Genomic DNA, 20296 nt, shown 5'->3' with positions numbered 1-20296 from the left:
TGTGTGGATACAGGATGGAGAGGACCCTGACAGGGATGAGAGAAGGTTAGCCAGGTTGGCTTAAGATTTACGTTGTAGCCGAGGGGCTTTGAGTTTCTGTTTTGGGTTGATAGTTGTAATTACGAACCGGAGGACCGGACGAGGCTGTAGGGGTGGAGGAGGCCTCAAGGGAGCTCCCCGGTAGAGGAGGAGTTCCTAGCACCACAGAGGGTGCCGCATTGTGGGGGTCTCCCGACCCCAGCCCAGTGTGGGCAGCTTCAGGAAGATCTCGGAGTAGGCAGAAGCCCAGTGGGCTGGGAAGGTGGGTCTGAGCTTGTGGGGTATCTCGACCCCAGCCCAGCAGGGGTGATATCATGATGAGCCCCAATTGGGAACCCCAATTGGGAAGAGCCCCAGTGGGGCATAGGCCCAAGAAGGTGGGTCTGGGGGCCAGGTGAGGCTAAGGCTGCCTGAGCCCCAACCTTGGGAAGCCCAAGTCGGGCATAGAAGGCCCCAGTGTGGGCGGGCGCTTGAGAGGCACGAGCATAGGCTTGAGTGCGGGCAACAAGCGCGAGAAGCGCGAGCAAGGCCCCAGTGCGGGCGGAGAGCTCAGGAAGCGTGAGACACAGGCCCTGGTGCGGGCGGAGAGCACGAGAGGTGCGAGCGAGGGCCCCGGTGCGGGCGGAGAGCTCAGGAAGCACGAGACACAGGCCCCAGTGCGGGCAGAGAGCGCGAGAGGTGCGAGCAAGGGCCCTGGTGCAGGCGGAGAGCTCGGGAAGCACAAGACACAGGCCCCAGTGCGGGCAGAGAGCGCGGGAAGCACGAGACACAGGCCCCAGTGCAGGCAGAGAGCGCGGGAAGCACGAGACACAGGCCCCAGTGCGGGCGGAGGGCGCGAGAGGTGCGAGCAAGGGCCCCGGTGCGGGCGGAGAGCTCAAGAAGCGCGAGACACAGGCCCCAGTGTGGACGGAGAGCGCGAGAGGCGCGAGAAAGGGCCCCGGTGCGGGCAGAGAGCGTGGGAAGCACGAGTGAAGCCCCAGTGAGGGCAGGACCATGAGAAGAGCGGAAGACATAAGCCTGAGTGTGGGTGACCGTGGGACGTTCGGGAGGCAGACTCCAGTGGGGCACTGCCTGTAATTGAGGAACCCCAAGAGGGGAGTAAGTCCGCTGAGAAGCCCGGTGAGGGCAAGGGGCGCGAATATTGAGCAGGGCGCGGATATTGGAGCAGGCCCCGGGAGAGGGTGGCAGGGAGTAGGCCAGAGTCCCGGTACAACAAGGCAGGCACCATGCCAAGGAGGGCAAGAAGACAGCCTCCCGTTGATAATATAAGATCAAAGACGTGGCGGGCGAGACAGAGGGTGCGTTCAGGACCCAGACTTGGCATGGTAGGCAAGGGCGCTAGGGGAGGTCACGGCGCCCCTAGAGAGCGTCCTGTCACAGCCTTAGAAGATCACTGAGTTGCCGCGGGGAGCTTCCCTTTCCTGTCAGTGCAGTACCTGTGCTCTCAGGTATCCCACTAAAATAGTGAGACTGGTCACGATGTCCACACTTACAAAGGAGAATGACATACAGGTACAAAGGAGAGAACTAGTGCTGCAAAATAAGCCTTACAACCCAAGATTAAAGGCTATCAAGCTATTTGGGCTTCTTAAAAAGAACGTTAGAATGGGTCTGGGGAGCTTACCTTCTGATAGTAGAGGACTCCATTGTAGCTGATTCAGGCATAATGAGCTTCAATGAGATGAAGGGGGAGCTTAAATTCCAACTGGAAACAGGCTGCACATTGCTATCAAGGTAACCCATCACTGAAACATCTTACAGAATGTGAACATCTGTCATTCAGACTCCTTATATCTGGCCTGGATGGCTTTCTAAATGGCATGTTTTAATTCAGTCGTTGTTCATTCTGAGTAAGAGAAGCCGGAGAGGTGACTTGATAGCCATCTACAAATGTGTCAGGGGTGAGCATCAAGATCTAGGGGAGAACTCTTCAGGAAGGCACCTCAAGAGAGGATAAGGAGCAATGGCATAAGCTAAGAGGGTAAATGCAGGCTAGAGATAAGAATTTTTTCTCTGTAAGGGTCATCAGAATCTGAAATGCAGTCCCAGCAGAAGTAGTGCAGTCACCCTCCTTGGAAGTGTTTAAGATGAGGCTGGACAGGCACCTTGTCGAGCTCATCTGAGCCCAATAACTTCCTGCCCAGAGCAGGGGACCGGACTTGATGATCTTACAGGTCCCTTCTGTTTCTATGGTTCATGATACTGGGATTAATACAGAAAAGGCCAGATGATTTTCCAGTGCATACATTAATATAACTAGATGCTTATTTCTAACCCATTTGCCCTTAAAACAGATGTGTGTATATAGATGCCTGCCAGTCTCATGCAACTAAGTATCCCTCTGTCTTGATACTGAACTCTGCAATGAAGGTAGTGCCATCTTTTCTAGTCAATCAATTTGTAACATAAAAATTACTTCGCATCCTTAAGAAAAGATGAGAACTATTTCCTACAGATAATTCCCCTGACCAGAAGCACCAACTTTGGTTTCTGCCAGTGGTTACTTTGGCCCTACTTGCATCCACAACCTCACCACGAATAGTGGTGCGTTGGTCTAATTCACCTTCCTGAGCAACTATGTATCATGCTTCTGCCACCTACTGATACCAGCTTGTAAAAGTTTTTAACTTAACAGAGATCTAACACGTATCATGTAAAAGCAAAATGGCCAGGGCACATGGGTTCTGAACACCCCCTAATTTTTTTTGGTGGGTGCTTGAGCCCCGGAGCACCCACAGAGTTGGCTCCTACGCTCCTGGTAGGCAAATATTCTCATCTCAGTGCATGGAAAATGCATCAGTTCAAACCTAGCTAAGCATGACTGGGTTTGTATTGGGAAAGAAACACTCTTCCAGATCCTTTTAATATGGAAAAGAAAATCTCAGGTTTCTTGAAGCCAGTATCAAACTCCCATTGACTTCAATAAGGTCAGGATTTCACTCCTAATCCCTCCGGTAAATGCATAGATAAATTCATTCTAAAATTTAGGAAAAGTCTTATTTTTCATGAATATGCTACAAAACCAGCACCCAGTTTATTTAATCATCTGGATGGGGCTGGACCACCTCTCTCATGATCACAACTCCACCGAAGTCCAGAGATCTGTAGAGCTACAACTTGGAGATCTCAAAGAATCTGTGCTGAGGTCCAAATCATATTAGATACTCCCCAAGCCAAACTATTCCCTATTACAACCAGAAAGGAGGCTGATATTATTTGTTCTCCCACACTGGAAGCAAGTCCCTTTCTTACAGACTTGCAGCTAGGTTGATTAATGCATCCCCCTGTTGATTTCACTAACCTAAGGGCCATGTTTACAGGTTACCTCTAAACAGCCATAAAGGCACTTAAAACAGGAGCATTCACCCATGAAAGGGTGTTAACCCTCTAAGGCCATGTCCACATGTGCACGGATGTTCATTTCCCAGGGGTCAACTAGCAGTGGTACACCTTGTGCCACCGCTAGTTGTCCCCAGGGAATGCCTGCGCCACACACCCTCTGGCATGCTGCAGGTTACCCCAGGTGGGGAAGGGGAGGCTGGGGCCAACACAGGGCTGGCCCCAGCAGCCTTACGTGGGGTCTTGGGGGCCTCCCAGGGCTACAGCTGTGGTGATCCTGCCATGCAGAGCCTGGCTGGCAGCAGAAGCGCAGCTTTGGCCGTCCAGGCTCTGGTTTTGAGCTGCATACGCTGCCACCATGTGCACTACTCTGCTTTTTTTTTTCCCCTGCAGGTTTTTTGACCCCTGGATATCCTGGGGTCAAGAAACCACCTCCCGATGTGCTGCTCCCTTGCAGTGCAGAGAACAACTGAATGTGCGGTACATGGTGCCACAGACATGTCTATGACACCCCATACCACATGGCTACATTCATCTGGACTGGGCCTAAATGTTCAAAAGAAAAACCACTCAGAATGAGGTTTATTTTTAAAACATTTAACCCAAGCCACTCCAGGCTATTGTTTGAATGGTCATGGGAGGTAAAATACCTTACTTTCATTCCTCCAGCATCCCAGGATGCACAGATCCCAGCTGCTCTACCCCTTCCTTCCCTGAAAAACTCTAGTTGTTTCCCCACCCCCCTCCACTTCCATGCTGGAAACAGTTGCTCTGGGTGGCTTAATTGCAGAGCCCATAGAGCCAGGGAAAGAGTGCTTCCCCTGGCTGCATGGTCTCACTGCTGGGCTCAGCTGCTCTCAATGTGGAGCTCACGTATTAATGTCAGCCGTGCAGTGCTGCAGCAGCTCTGCGCTGAAAGCACAGCCACTGGAGCTTTCTGGTCTTGCTGAAACTGATGCAGCAGCTCCTTCCTAAGAGCGGGGCTGCCAGGGATTAACTGTTAAGTTTACAAATATGATTCACAAAATAATCTCAGATTTCAAGTAAGAATCCGTAGGGTTCGAGGGATATTGATTTCGGCCACGTTGGTTAAAAACAGGGGTAGGCAAAATGTGGCCCATGGGCTGGATGCGGCCTGCCAGGCCATTCTATCTGGCCCACGGGGCCCCTAAAAAATTTAGACAATTAATATTTACCTGCCCCTGGCTACCTGTCATGTGGCCCTCGATGGCTTGCCAAAACTCAGTAAGCGGCCCTCCGCCTGAAATAATTGCTTGCCCCTGGTCTAAAAGCATAGGCAAACAAAACTCTTGCAGTAGAGGCAGTGTCTTTTATTAGATCAACTAAATAGTAGCAAACAGTTTACCTATGCTTTCAGACCAACATGACTAAAACCAATTTCCCTGAAACATGGAAGATCTTGTAATTACCCATTTTGAAATGAAAACTTCACAGCTGAACAAGAGAGAGAAGCAAAATTCAACATCCTGCCTGCAGTCAGATACCATCAGGTAACAAGCCTGCTTCTCTGCCTATTGTCTGTGCCTCCTTTGCATACTCACAGAGCAACCTTTTTTAAAGTGGACTGTTATACCCAGGGGAACCCTGCCATCTTTTAACTCCCCTGTGCAAGATGAAGTTTCATTTCTACCTGGGAGAACTTTTACAATCTTTGAATTCTCCTTTGCCTGAGGAAGCTTAGGCCAGAAAGCTTGCAAAAAAAGATTTTTGTTGCTGCTATTTAGTTGATCTAATGAATTCTACCACAAGAGTTTTGTTTGCCATACCGTTAGAAACACTCTGCCCTTTTGTGATCTTTCTGAGTTCTTTGGAACAGATGAATTGCTCTATTTTTTTCCCTATAGTATAAAAATAGAGTGAAAACAAAGAGCTGGCATTTACCAAGAGATGCCTCGAGATGTGTCCTAAGTCTACTGAGGGGTCCTTCAAGTAGCACCTTGTCAAGGGTATTTAAATGGATCCAGCTCACTGGGGCTAGAGGGGAAGAAACAAACAGCTTCTGGGAAGGTATGGCCAGGTACTGCTGAGGCAGACAGCAAGCACCTATTAAAGCCTTTCTTAGCTCTTATGTGGAACTTCTCATACACGTATATCAAAGCACTTTGCAAAGGAAGCTCAAAATCATTTCACACAGGGCCACAACTCGGCTGTCTTGACTGAGCATGAGCTAGACAACACTGTTTCTTGCCTGTTTGGGCCCTGTCACTACATGAACAATATCAAGGATGCAATGATAGTATGGCCCATCCTCTCTCATTCCCTCCAGGCTGCAGCTGAGGTACAGGTATGAAGGTTTGCCCTGTTTCTACCTATGCTGTGTGGATACATTCAGGGCTTAATTTTCTCTAGGGCACTTTTAACCAGCACTAATCAACCAGAGAAAAAGCATTCTCCTTGCTGAGTTTCTCTTCTCCTTTCACCTCCCTCTTCACCTCTGAGCTACATGCCGCTTCCCACCTATACTCCAGAGGACTAATGAAGTCCTGACTCCTGTCCATGCCTCTGCGTGCCAGCTGTCTGGTAGCAAGTCACAGCTGTGCAGGTCGGAGACAGCATTAACCCCTAATCTGTAACTGCTCTAACTTTAGGATGGCAAAACATTCCACAGATTTAGAACATTATAGAGGTAACCTGTAACAGCACCCTAAAAAGATTAATAGATTCATAGATTAGGGTTGGAAGGGACCTCAATAGATCATTGAGTCTGACCCCCTGCATAGACAGCTGACCCCAGCCAGATGCCCATCCAACCTCCTCTTGAAGACCCCTGGGGTAGAGGAGAGCACCACCTCCCTTGGGAGCCCATTCCAGACCTTGGCCACTCTAGCTGTGAAGAAGTTCCTCCTAATGTCCAGTCTAAAGATGTATAACACTCAGAGATGAGCCTGATTAATTAATTTCACTAAGCCTAAGAGAAGCTACTAAGAATAAGAAGCGTACCCTCCCCCCAAAAAATATGTGTACATTCTTTAAAAAAAAGTGTGGAAGGGTTGATGTTAACTTTCACTTGTGGTTTGGCTATAGAAGAATAATAAAGGAACGCCTCTATTGCAAACAACTAAAAAAGGCTGCAACAGGTAGACTTGTTTTGACACTGTGGATTCTTATTTGAAATCTCTGAATTTATCTTGTGAAATAGGTGTAGGTGTTTGCACATCTAATGGTACTAATATTGCACGGCACCTGTCCACTCTCTTAAAAGGATCTCAGGGCACCCTGGTGCGATGGCACCCTAGTTAAGAATCACTGGTGTAGGAGAAAGGTAGGTAGGGTGGTTGAGTATTTCATAACAACCTAAGGGATCTACCATCCACACATGCCAGGGGGCAATGAAAACTTCACCCTTAAACTACAACCCCTTCTCCTTTCCTGACACCAACTGTGGTTCTAACCAATAAATATGAATATAGTTGCTACTTTCACCTGACCATACTATGCACACCTGATCCAGCGACCACTGATCCCAATGGAAAGTTTTTAGCTCCAGTAGGATTTGGATCAGAGCTTAAGTCTAAAATTGTGAATTGTATATTCCAAAAGCAAATCCAACAAGCTTTTCTTCCTGACAACAGGACAGTTTATATTAGGCTGAAGTCCTGTTGACTAGGCAGTATTACCCTAAATGTCAGGAAAATGTTTAAAGAGGTCTTGCAAATAATAACTGAAAATTTATTGACAAATTTCTCAATTGAGTAATTGGGAGAAACTTAAGAAGTCATGTGACCAGAGTCAGTGGGTGCTTACACTTCATTTAGTTGGAATTGGTGTATAGCAGCAGTTCTTAACTTTTTAAGATGCAGGCACTCCTGGGGAAATGCCAGCTTTCACTTGTTTCTTGCCTATGGAAAAATAGAGAAATTCTGTTGCAAAGAATCAAAATGATCACAACATGTCAGAATGTTCTGACACTACAGGCACGTACAGATTACACTAGGCCAGTCTAAGTGAACAGAAATCAATCTAAACCCCTAACCATACCAAAGTTTAGTGCACACAGATTGGTCTAAAATGGTGCAAGCGCTTTAAGATAGACCTGGTGTGAGGCACGTTCAATTGAGCTCAATTTAGGTTATACGGTGCATCAAGCTTCTGTACTGTTTCCAGTGGTGACACATAGCGGGTGCACATGTACCCACTGATAGCACCAGCATACCCAGTCAGCCTGCTCATGCCATGGGCAGGGGGGGCAGTTGGGCGCGCCAGCGCCTACCCTGTGAGCACCGGCCAGGGAGTGCAAGCGCCGGATGTAGGCCACAGCTGCTTCCAGAAGCGCCCGCCCCCCACTTTCGGGAGCAGCATGGCCACTCACCAGTTGGTAAGTTTTGCTGCAGGGGGACTCCCCCACCCCAGTTGGCATGATCAGTCATGGGGGGACCCCATGGGGTCCCCCCCAGTTGCTGACTGGTCACTGGGGCACACGCCTCCCAGACTAAGGTGGCACCAGTCACCCATGACTGTTTCCCTATCAATTCAAGTTAGATCACTGTCCTCTGGCACTGCTTCCTTGCCTTTGCAGCCCCTGCTACCTCTCTCTTACAAGCAGGCATGCTAGTACTCTGCCCAAGGGCTCCAGTGGAGTGCCCAGCAGGCTCCACCCCCAGTGCTGAGCCAGCACAGCCCTCTCCCCAGCCACGCCTCCTGCCTCCAGCCATCTGTCAGTCACAGGCAGCAGCAAAGAGAAAGAAGGCACCTGTATCCATTACACAAGCCCAGTACCTGTGCACCTGAGACCCTGGGCCATGGCCCTGCACCCCGTGCTTGGGCACAGGCCCACAGATCCCAACCCTGGCACCCACACACTCAGCCAGGGATCCACATACTCCCACACTTGGGGACAGCCACACAGACCCCAACTCTGGCACCTGCACACCGCATCTCAAAGGCCAGAGCCAGGCCCCTGCCACTCAGACTTCAACTTAGACCACCCTCTCTCCTGAGTAGGAGCCAGTGCAGGCAGCTCACCTCTGGTGGGTCAAGATGGCATGCAGGAGGGGGTACAGACCATCAGGACTCGGTCTGCACAGAAGCAACCCTGTGACCTCCACGGCTCAGCCACTGCTGGCAGGTACCTGAGCAGTGTGCACCTGGCATGCTGCACTTCGAATACTAGGGCCAAGGGGAGGCACTGAACATCCAGGCCAAGGCAAGCAGGAAAATGCTCCTGGAAACTTCAGGAGCAAGTGTGGTATGGCCAGCTGCCTTGTTGCAGGGAGCCAGGGTTGTGAGCAGCACTGTCCAAGATGCTGAGCCAGAGGAGCCCATGGCAGGAGATCCATTGCCCAAAACCAGAGCATGGACACTTGAAGCCCTTCAACTCTATTCATCCAGGGAGCACTCTTTGGTCCCCAAGGGTGAGGAGGTAGTCAGCCAGGGCTAATGAACTTAGACTCCATGTCACTGTGTGGGGCCAGCACCCCATCAGGGAGAGAGGCTTGCTCTCCCCAGTATCCCTGTGCTGAGCATGTATGGCCTACCATGCCTGGTCTGTGCACTGTGCTGCCTCTGCCCAGGCTTTGTGGAAGAACCCCTTGATCTCACAGATGTTGTAGAGGATGCATGTGACAACAAGGCACAGCAAGTTCTTCTCCTCCACCTTGAGACATGCTGAGAGCCCCCCAGTTCACACTGAGGTAGCCGACGACACATTCCAGTCATGCGACCACCTGCTCGAGCAGTTGTTGAAGTTCTCCTGGCAGTCTAGCTACCCCATGTAGGGCTTCATGAACAGGGCAGGATGAAGTAAGTTGGGTCACCAATAATGAGGGGAGGGATGCCAATGGCACTGATGATGAAACTGGGGGGTCCAGGAGCATAGCACCTGCTCTCCCTCATTTTGGGAGGTGGGGAGCTTCAGAAAATGTGGGCAGCATCATGGGCATTGCCTGTCCAGCCAGCAAAGATGGGTGCTTGTGATGTCCCACAGCATCTAGTGAGATTCGCACAAACTGACAAGCAGGACATGGTGCAACTCCTAGGTCTGTGCTTGGGTGCAGGCAGTGGGATGTTATGGCAGGGTATGGGCAGGCTTGACCACAAAATGACAAGTTAAATTTGGTACTGAAAATGAAACAAACTTCATTTATGTAAGGCAGTGCTCTTGTTATCCAACTTACAGATCTCTATCCATTTGCAAACAACCAGGTTTCTACTCTTCCATGCTTGTATCATTCAGAACCTGCGAGAGCCGCTTCCCAGAAGGCATTGCTCATTATTAAAAATTGTAACAGATTTTGGATTTCGACTTCTCCCAAAACCTAGAACCTAGGGGGGCCCACCTTTTTGCAGGTATATCATAAGGTAAGTCCCATCCTCTCCCTGATGGTAATTCCAATCTACTTTCCCTGCCCAATCCACTACACTGTTCTTTCCTCCCACCTTAACTGCCGCTGGTCTCCCCGCTTGATCCACCACTCTGCTCCGTGCTTCCTTCTGGATCTGCCACATAATCAAAGAGAACAGCAATGGGGCACCCTGACTTGGACACAAGTAACTCTAATGTTCCTTCTTACACTAATTTCTAGTAACTTATTGCTTTCTGAAAATATTCCATTGCTGGATTCAAATTCTGAGGCTTGGTTTCAACCATAGGACAATTATTCAAGGAAGGAGAATGTAACAACGCAAGCACCTACTCTGGACACTTAAGAAACATTTGACATTTATCTTTTTGGGATCCCTTCATAGCGTCATAGTTTCATAGTTAGTACAGTTGGAAGGGACCTAAGTAGATCATCTAGTCCAACTCCCTGCCATGGGCAGGAAAAGATGCTGGGGTCAAACGAGACCAGCTAGGTGGCTGTCTAGCCTCTTTTTGAAGACCCCCAGCGTAGGAGCAAGTACCACTTCCCTTGGAAGTCGGTTCCAGATCCTAGTCGCCCTGACAGTAAATTAGCGCCTCCTGATGTCTAGTCTGAATCTACTCTCGGTCAACTTATGGCCATTGTTCTTTGTTACCCCCAGTAGTGCTCAGGGGAACAGGGACTCTCCCGTTGCATGCTGGTCCCCCTTGGCAAGTTTATAGGTGGCCACTAGATCCCCCCTCAGCCTTCTCTTGTGGAGGCTGAACAGGTTTAGGTCCCTTAGACTCTCCTCGTAGGGCCTGCCCTGCTGCCCCCTGATCATGCAAGTCATACTCCTCATGCTGTCCACATCCCTCCTGAAGTGTGGCGCCCAGAACTGGACACAGTACTCCAACAGCGGCCTGACCAGTGCTGCATAGAGGAGGAGGAGCACCTCTTTGGACCTGCTCGAGATGCATCCGTGGATGCATGACAAGGTGTGGTTGGCCTTCCTGACTGCGTCCCCACACTGCCGGCCCATGTTCATCTTGGACTCCAAGATCCTTTTCTGCCTCTGCACTGACGAGAAGGGAGTTCCCCAGCCTGTAGGTATGGTGCTGGTTCTTCCTCCCCAGGTGCAGCACCTGGCACTTGCCCATATTGAAACCCATCCTATTCTCATCTGCCCACCCCTGTAACCTGTCCAGATCTAGTTGTAGCCTGTCCCTCCCTTCTAGTGTGTCCACGTCCCCCCACATCTTAGCGTCATTGGCAAATTTGAACAGGATGCTTTTCACCCCCTCATCCAAATCGCTGATGAAGATATTGAACAGTGCGGGCCTGAGGACCGAGCCCTGGGGGACCCCACTGCCCACATCTCTCCAGGTCAAACATGACCCATTCACCACCACTCTCTGGGTACGGCCCTCCAGCCAATTTGTGACCCATCTGACTGTGTAGGTGTCCAGACCACACACGCCTAATTTTTTAATGAGAACAGGGTGAGAGACAGTGTCGAAACCCTTCCTAAAGTCCAGGAAGACTATGTCCACTACTACCTCTGCATCTAAAGATTTTGTGACCTGGTCATAGAATGCCACCAGGTTGGTTTGACAGGACCTGCCTCTAATGAAGCCATGCTGGTTGCCCCTAAGCATAATTTCCCCTGCTGGCCCCTCGCAGATGTGCTCCTGGATAATTTTCTCGAAGAGCTTCCTCAGGAGGTAAGACTAATGGGCCTGTAGTTTCCTGGATCCTCTTTCCTCCCTTTTTTGAAAATGGGGACCACATTGGCCCTTTTCCAGTCATCAGGCACCACACCAGAGCACCATGAGTGCTCATAAAGCTGTGCCACCCCACAATGACCTCTGCTAATTCCCTTAGCACTCTGGGGTGGAGATTGTCAGGACCTGATAATCTGAACACATCTAGTCCCTCCAGAAGTTCCCCGACTAGGTCCTTACTGACCCTGGGCCTGGCTGCACCTCCCCATGGTCCTCCAGAATCCCAGTGGGGGGGGGGATGTCCCTGTCCCTGCTCAGAAAAATGGAGGCAAAGAATTTGTTAAAGAGATCAGCTTTGTCATCTGGTGCTACCACCAGATTACCAAGCATGTCCTGTAAAGGCCCCACATTATTTGGTACCTTCTTTTCACCCCCATCCATTTAAGAAGGACTTCTTGTTATCTTTGATCCAGGTCACTAGTCCCAGTTCCATCTCTGCCTTAGCCTTCCTAACAGCCCCCCTACAATCTTGAGCCAAGAAGGTATAATCCTCCTTGATGGCCCCTCCCTTCCATTGGGTGCATGCTTCCTTTTTGACTTTGAGGCGTTCATGGATGCTTTTAGTGAGCCATGGGGGCTTTTGAGCACTTGTGCCTCCTTTGATCCGTGTGGGGATTGTCACTCTTTGGGCTTGGAGGATTGTCTCCTTAAGGAATGATCACTCTTCTTGGACTCCCAACTCCCTTCCCCTCTGGGACCTCAGTGCCTCCCCGACTAGTCTTCTTACCTCATTGAAATCTGCTCTCCTGAAATCTAGAGCTGTTGCCTTACAGCAGGCACCCTGCACTGGATGGTAAATTCCAGTAGGCTACGGTCACTATTGCCTAAGTGGTTGAGCTCTTGACCCTAGCTGACTTCCTGCTAGGGGGCTGGACTCGATGATCTTCTGAGGTCCCTTCCAGCCCTAATGTCTATGAAATCTATGAAAGGGGGGGGTTGGTTGCTTTAGGCAAAAAAATACCAGCCAAAAACAGCATGTTTTTCTTGTTATGTAAACAGTAATAGCTTCAGGGTCAGAGCCAAATGCTTAAATAAGTCCTTTGATTAATCATTTGAATTGAGTTGAGAAAAAAAAAATAACAAATCTCAGCTGGCATTTAAAGATTGCTTGGTGTTTTAGCATTTGTTCTGCTCATTAATGAAGGTTGTATTGTCATAGCTCACTTCCCAATGCAGCATGCCAAACTATTGCCTTAGAAATGCACAGGGAAAGGCCCCATACTGTGAAGTAGTGTTTAGTCACTGAAAACTTGAGGCATTCAGCCCATTAAAATTTCCACCATGTTGAAAGTGTCAGCTGTTCTGCATATAAAGTTTTTGAGTAAGGTGCATATTTGATGAGAGTGGGTTTGTTTGTATTTTTTTACAATTTCTTTTTTTAAATCTTGCAAAATTTTGCAAACACGTTTTAACATGTTTAAATTTACTGGTGTGATCTCATTTCTGGTCTTAGGTGTTTGCCTTGCAATAATATATAGAATCATAAAATCATACAGAAGTAAGACTGGAAGGAACCTTACAAGCTCATCAACTCCAATCCCCTGCTTAAAGCAGGACTATCCCTGTCTAAGCCATTTGTCAGGGTTGCTAAATCCCCAGCCTATGGTGCTGTCTCATCCATCCCGTCTCATCCATGGGCTCCTCATGAGTCTGAAAATGGCAATGGGGACTAGTGGCCCAGCTCCTGTTGCCAGATTTCCAGAACCATGGAGCCTGAGGTCCCAAGCACTGGATAGAGTACTCAATCCCAGTGTGCAAGGCTGGGCTGGGGTGGCACTGGGCCTTACAGCTCAATCTCAATGGGGATGGGGGGTGCGATGCAAGGACTTGGTGTCCAATCCCAGAACTTGGGGCAGGAAGCAGCAGCAGCACTGGGTAACCAGGTCCCCATCCCAGTATGCAGGGCCTCAGGGCTGATTTAGTCTGCAGACTGCCCATGCCACTCATCTGGCCCATGGGGCCAAAAGGTTGAACATCACTGGTCTACCCTCTTCTCAGAAACTGCCAAGAGAGACTTCATAAGCTTCTTAGGTAGTCTGTTCCAGTGTTAACCACCCTTCTAGTGAGAAAGTTCTTCCCAATATCCAACTTAAATTTCCCGAGTTATAATTTAAAACCATTGCTTCTTGTCCTGCCCCCTGCAGACATGTGGAATCCTCTACATAACCACCCTTCAGCTATTTGATGACAGCTATCAAATCCTTCATATTCTATTCCCCAGACTAGTTTTTTCAGCATTTCCTCATATAAGTCAAACTTCCCATACCTCTAATCATTTTTGAAGATCTCTGCTGGACTCTTTACAGTTTATCCATAACCTTCTGGAAGTGTGGAGCCTAAAACACTACTCCAGGTAAAACCTTACCAGTGCTGAATTAATTGGGAGAATTGCTTCCCTTGATTTGCAAGTGATGTTCTTGTTAAACATCCAGTATGCTATGGCCTTTTTTGCAATGAGAGCGCAGTTAACTCATACTCACATTATGGTCTGCTGGTCCCCACATCCTTCTCTGTGGTTCTACAGCTTAGCCAGCCATTCCCCAGTCTGTATTTGTATATACAAATTATTCCATCCCAGGTACAGGATTTCACACTTTTCTTACTGAATTTAATTGATTTTGGACCATTTTTCCAAGGTTATCCAAGTCATCCTGCAACTTGATGTCATCTGCAAATTTGCTGACTGTGCACTAAATTCCATACTCCAAATCATTAATGAAGATATTAAACAGTACCTGACTCAGGACAGACCACTGGGGAACCCCACTCAATACCTTTTTCCAAATCAACAGTCATTGATTACTACTCTTTGAAACTGATAAATCTATCTTTCAATACTTTCATCTATTCTGTATTTCCTTGGCTTACGATTGAAAATGTCATGGAAGACTACATTAAAAGCCTTACTAAGGTCTAGGTACACCTCATCCACAGAACGTTATTAGAGAAGGAAACCAAAGTGGTCAGGCATGACTTGCTCTTGATGAATCCATGCTGGATGTTCCTGATCTTCCTCAGGCGCTTTTAAATGGATTGCTTGATGACCTGCTCCATAATCTTCCCTAGTATTGTGATCAAGTTGTATGGTCTGTAATTCCTCTTCTTCCCATTCTTACAGATGGGCATTGTATTTGTCTTTTTTGGGTCATCTGGGACCTCACCCAACCTTGGAGTTCTCAAATGAATTCAGAGCAAATGGCTCTGAAATTATCTCAGTCAATTACTTCAGTGCTGTAGGTTGCATCCCATCCAGCCCTGCTGACTTGAAAACATTTAGCTTATGTAACCTGACCTTGCTCTGCTTTAAGGTGCTTATCTTTTCCCCATCCATGCTGCCAACTGCACTTGCCAACCTTACTTGTGAAGGCTGAAGTAAAAATAGCATTAAATACTTCTACCTTTTCTGCATCCTCCATTACTAGATTGGCTTCTGCATTCAGTGAGGAACTTAAACTTTCCTTGGCCTTCCTCTTAAATTCTGACATACTTGCAGATTCCTTTTTATTGCTTTTTGTGTCCCTCCTAAGTTGCATCTCAAATCATACCTTGGCTTTCACAATTTTCTCCTCGCATGCCTGTGTGATGCTCTCATATTCTTCCATATGAATATAGCTAAGTTTCCTCTTTTTGTAGAATTCCTCTTTGAATCTGATCATTGACAGCTCAGCAGTGGAGAGAACAGTCTGTCAGTGATTGGTGGACCCAAAAAGCAGACCTCTATTGCTCCTGGCTGGAGGTCACCTTCAAGGCAACTTTGTAGCTCTCCAGCCACTGAACTGAAAGGTCTGTATGTCCCCTCACTAAAGCGCTGTTTAGCCAGACTGGCTTTGCTGCTGCACTTTGTTTTGTTCCTTTGCATTGAAGTAGTTTGGTTGTGCATCTTTAATAGGACCTCCTTAAAGTACAGGAAACCTTACTGGGCTTGCCTTCCTCTCCAACTTGCCACCCAGAAGATCCTGCCCACCAGCTTCCTGAGTTTGTTATAGATTGCTTTTCTAAAGTCCACCATCTTTATTCTGCTGTTCTCCTTCCTTTCCTTAGGATCTTGAACTGCATCATATTCACTGTCACCCAAGTTACCTTCTGCCTTTGTATTTTTAAACAATTCTTCCCTGATTGTGACCGGCATGTCGAGAAGAGCTTCCCCAGAGTTGGCCGCTACCACCTGTATCATGAAGTTATCCGTGACACCATCCAGGAACTTGCTAGATTGCCTGTGCAGTCCAGCAGATGTCACAGTAAGTAAAGCCCCTGTGAGGACAGAGCCTGCAATTTGAAAACTTTGGTTAGTTGTTTAAATGAAGCCTCATCTACCTCTTCCACCTGTTTGGTGGTCTATAATAGACATCTACCCATAACATGACCCTTGCCATTTTCCCCTCTTATCTTGACATAGAAACTTTTAACAGGCTTACCTTCTGTTTTATACTACACCTCAGAACAGGCATACATCCTGCTCGTGGAGAGTAATGCCACTACCTTTTTTCCCTCTGCCTGTACTTCCTGAACAAGTCAATCCATCTATGACACACAGTACTCCAGGCATGCAAACTATCCCACTAAGTTTCTGTTATCCCAATTATATCATACTTACATGATTGTACTACAGATTCTAATTCTTCCTGCTTAATCCCCACACTTCTTGCATTATAAACTTCTCAGGAAACTAGTTGATTGCCCTGATTTTTTGCTTTCTCTACATTAATATAGTCACGCAATTAAAGATTCCCAGGTCACAAACAGGCATTAACATCTGTAGCACTAAATATGCTCTTGTCGTGCTACAAAAAGTAAGCATACCGCTGTTCAAGCTACTTGTGGCATTACAAAAGACACTGAAAAAAGGCCACAGAACAGGGCTATTTTTGAAGAGGAACGCCTCGGTTTTCCAGTGCTACATACACGCTTGTTCAGTTTTATGTAGTGCTACAGAGGCCTCTAGCCCTGCCCTCCCCCCAGGATCCCACAATCCTCTGCTCTCCCTCCCCAAGGGGAAGGAAGGACAGCAGCTGACTTTCTGATAACTCACCCAAGAGTGAACTATCAGGGAGTCCTGCTGCTGCCATGGGGCAACACAGCTGGACCTTTGTGTGCTCAGACGGGCTGAACCCCTGCCTGGTTCTTCTGATCAAGGGAGCCTGATAGGGACAGCTGTCTCAAAGCTACCCCCCTGGGAACAGCTACCACAGCTTAAAGAGCCCTGGCTCTTGAAAGAGAGTTTTAAAAAGCAGTACTAAAACCTGCCTGGCATTACTAGGGGCGGCAGGGCTGAGGAATGCAGTTCCTTTTGCCCCTGCTAAGTCCACAGACAGCTTTTCAACAGCTGCCTGCACATCGAGAGCCTACCCCCTTCCCCAGCAAGGAAGTGGGTAGGCTGTCAATTATGTCAGTCTTTCTCCAACCTTGTAAGATCAGGGACACAGACCACATTAACTAAGCTTCATGTCCATAAGAATAGTTTATAGACTGCATATACAGCATAGGCCTCAGACACAGTAAATTAAGTGCCACATAGATTATAGGGAAGTGTTGCATGTCACACTGCATTAGCAAATATTTAATCATTTTTGATGCATGTATTATATTGTATCCAGGCACATAGAGCAGGGACAGTTAAAGATGTGCATGTATTCCAGTTTTGGCATTTCCCGACTACAGCATTGTAACCTCTAATCTTCAACAATCTCCGAATGGGAGACACACTTAAGATACTAACGGAACACAAGCACCATCTATAGGCTGTGCTAACACCTTGCATGTTTAAAGGGTTGTTCATACAGATCCCCAAGCAATTTACTTAAATGGATAAATGACATTATCCTCATCTTACAGAAAAAACCTGGAACACAGAAAAGTAGCAATATATTACAAAGCCCAACCCACTCAGTAACAAAATCCACATCCCGTTTCGCGTTTTTCTCTAATGATGTTTGTGTTAGTTGAAACACAAGCTCATTTTAAGTGTCAAAGGTTTAGCAAATATTGCTTTAAAGTGGTAAAATAGAAAAAAACAAAGTATGTGAACAGAAAATTAATGATTTATTGTTTAAAAAAAAAAATCAGCATTATGAAGGTGTACAAAAACAAGTTATAAAAAGGGCATGTATACAAGTTGTCAGCTGTTCTGTTACTTTGTCTTCTAAGAGAGGCGACATCAATAGTTTTCTATGATGCACCATGTATGAGTTCTCCTGAGATGGGTGACAGAATGGATACAGATTGTTACACTCTCACAGTGCTGCATAAAACTGTGCTAATTAATCCCAACACCCAGTTGAGGTAGAAGTAGGCTTTTGTTTGTTTGTTTTTTTACAGGTAGGGAAACAGGCACACAAAGGTGAAATTAATTGTTGAAAGCCTGGCAGCTTATCAGTGGCAAAGGCAGGGTAACAACTAAGGAGTACGTACCTATCATATCACAAGACCATGGTGTGCTTTAGGTTACAAGATGGTGCTTTTTTTTTTTCTTTTTAAACCAAACCCCCCAAACAATTCAAGCTGAAAATTGGCTTTTGGTGTTTTTCCTCCCTATGAAGAAGGATTAAAGTTATGAAAAGCCCGCTACTGGGCCCGTGCCTGTGGACTTTTAACCTGTCCAGCAAAGCTACCAATCCCTCCACCGAAGGCAGCAAGTCTTCTAGCATGTGAGAGAAAAAGGTTATGCATCCACCTGCAGTTTCATACAATCACATTACACCTTTGAACATGAAAATGACATGAGGAACTAAAATCTATTTTTATCCCAAAATAAAATAATTCATTTGAAATGGAACAAATGGAGACCAAAATGTGCATGTAAAAAGAGATTGCTTTTAAAGTTATACTGTCATTAAAGACAACATTTTAGTTTTGACAGAAAAAACTGAGAAAAAGTAACTTTAAGAGAGTTATTTCTTTTTAAAAAGATTGGGGGGGGGTGGGGAGGGCAAGCAAGGGGGCGCAACATGACCATAATCCAGACATTATGTACTGTGGAAGTGAGACCCTAAAATGAAAATGGGCTGTAACTACAATCTTTTCTTTTCTTTATGTTCTCCATCTCAGCTGAAATAAAGTGTACAAAAAGGTAAACAGTAAGGTGCAAAGCATGTTTTTTGGAAATGAAACAGTAAAACTAGATGTACAATGATTCAAATCTAGTATTTTAATGCTTGTAAGAAGAGGTTAAGACTTCTTTAAAAAAGCCACAAGATTTTTAGCCTGACAGTCTCTCTCTAAAATATTTGTTAGTACTTTCAGCTTTTTAAAAACAGGCAATTTAAAAAAGTATGCAGTTTTCTCTCATTTTCTGAACAGATCCAAAAAAAAAATAAAAAAATCAAAGTAATACTGACATCTCAAAAAATCTACTGGCATTTCACAAAAGAAATCAGAGATCATGTTTTGTAATAGATGCGTGCACAATTTAGGAAATTTGTGTTTGCCCATTTTTCAATTGTATATTTATAAATGGCATTTGTTATCCAATATCTTAATGTATTATTCAACTGTATGCAATCCATTCTGCATAAGATTACTTTATTCCAGTCATACGAGGCAAAAATAATGTCTTTTTTAAGTGGCAAGATTAGACGGTCTGTATAATTGGGAAAAATCTGCATCCTTGCATTCACTCACTGTAACTAACTATTTGCAAAAACGAACAGTCAAAAAGAAGATAGATGGGAATGTGGCTTAAGTATTTCTGAGAGGGGGTAAGCTCATGCTTACAATGTACACAGAATTAGTCATTTGAAAGTTTAAATTATGAACAGAAAAGAGTTGATCAAGGCAAGGGAGTACTTCAAAGTCTAATTTGATGTTCAAAGGATTAACCTCCTAACCAACTCTTAATTCATGCAGTGCTGTTAGCAAATTTCTTCAGGAGTTTTAATCTTCAGTGTGAAATATTCAGACTCATGTAGACCTAATTTCAGCATAAGCATTGGATTACTTTCATCCAAGACATCCTACAACTTGTTATAAGTGCAAATGTTAAGCTGTCCAGGAAGTTTAAAATTTAGCTCAGGTAAATCTTCTCATGCAATTTGGCTGAATATATTATTTTCTTGATAGGATCTTGTCTCTTTAAGAGGTTATGCAGTTTAAGAGGCACTTTAATTTATAATATGTACAGTACAGAACTTCTTTTCAATATTTTCAGGGATCATTTGCTATGTCTGCTGAGACCACAAAAACCGATCACACCTTTCCAGCATGGACTGAATGAGGGCTCTGCAAGAAAAATGCAAAAAGAAAGATCAACCATAAACAATTAGAGGATCAATAGTTAAATGTCTCTGAAATAGGTGACAAGTCAGATGAAGCAGCTGAAGGTGTCTAAACATGAATCTAAGGCCACTGACAGGTATTCAAAAGGCACAATGGGATCTCATGCATGATCCCAACAGTCACGCTTCCTACCATGCCACATGCACATTGCAAGAGACACGATTGCATATCAGATACCATCACGATCCAGGGCTGTCCCCTGCACTAGCAATCTTTGCTCATGAGACTGGGAGCTCTCTTGGCTGACCGAGTTTCCAACCCCTGGAGCACATGGTGCTCCCCTGGAGCTCAAACACTGACAGGGCTCCCAGCCGTGGAAGTGCATTGTGTGCTCCCATGGCTGGGAACACCATCAGCTAATCAGGTCTCCAGATGGGAGAGCTCACAGTGCTCCCCAGGCTTGGACCTTCAATCAGCTGACCAGCACTGCCAGCCTTCAGAGCACACTTCAAGGAGTGTACTCTGAAATTTGGGAGCATCGGCCAAACATTTATTTAAATACATGATAGGAACCCGTGACCAAGTTATTATACATATTTTGTGTAATACCTTTGTCACTTATTC

At 46.4% G+C, this 20296-nt stretch overlaps 1 protein-coding gene and 1 long non-coding RNA gene across 3 annotated transcripts in view; one reads left to right on the top strand and one right to left on the bottom strand.

Moving 5' to 3' along the window:
* Window positions 1-18760, top strand: part of LOC109321270 — a 20614-nt gene extending 1854 nt beyond the window's left edge. Inside the window, exons 2-4 of the long non-coding RNA XR_002104015.1 lie at window positions 4698-4702; window positions 12391-12396; window positions 18396-18760. This is a non-coding gene — a long non-coding RNA (uncharacterized LOC109321270). The remainder of the gene's footprint in view (window positions 1-4697; window positions 4703-12390; window positions 12397-18395) is intronic.
* HPS5 (HPS5, biogenesis of lysosomal organelles complex 2 subunit 2) overlaps window positions 18708-20296 on the bottom strand; it is a 45669-nt gene continuing 44080 nt past the window's right edge. For both annotated transcript variants that reach the window (XM_019551818.1, XM_019551819.1), the window contains one exon: window positions 18708-19675. In XM_019551818.1, the coding sequence (XP_019407363.1) occupies window positions 19615-19675 (61 nt within the window). In that variant the 3' untranslated portion in view covers window positions 18708-19614. The remainder of the gene's footprint in view (window positions 19676-20296) is intronic.

This window comes from Crocodylus porosus, unplaced genomic scaffold, assembly GCF_001723895.1.
Source record: "Crocodylus porosus isolate Cpor-Errol unplaced genomic scaffold, CroPor_comp1, whole genome shotgun sequence".
NCBI lineage: Eukaryota > Metazoa > Chordata > Crocodylia > Crocodylidae > Crocodylus > Crocodylus porosus.
Note: the sequence above shows the minus strand (reverse complement) of the source record. Positions and strands in the feature narration are given on the sequence as shown.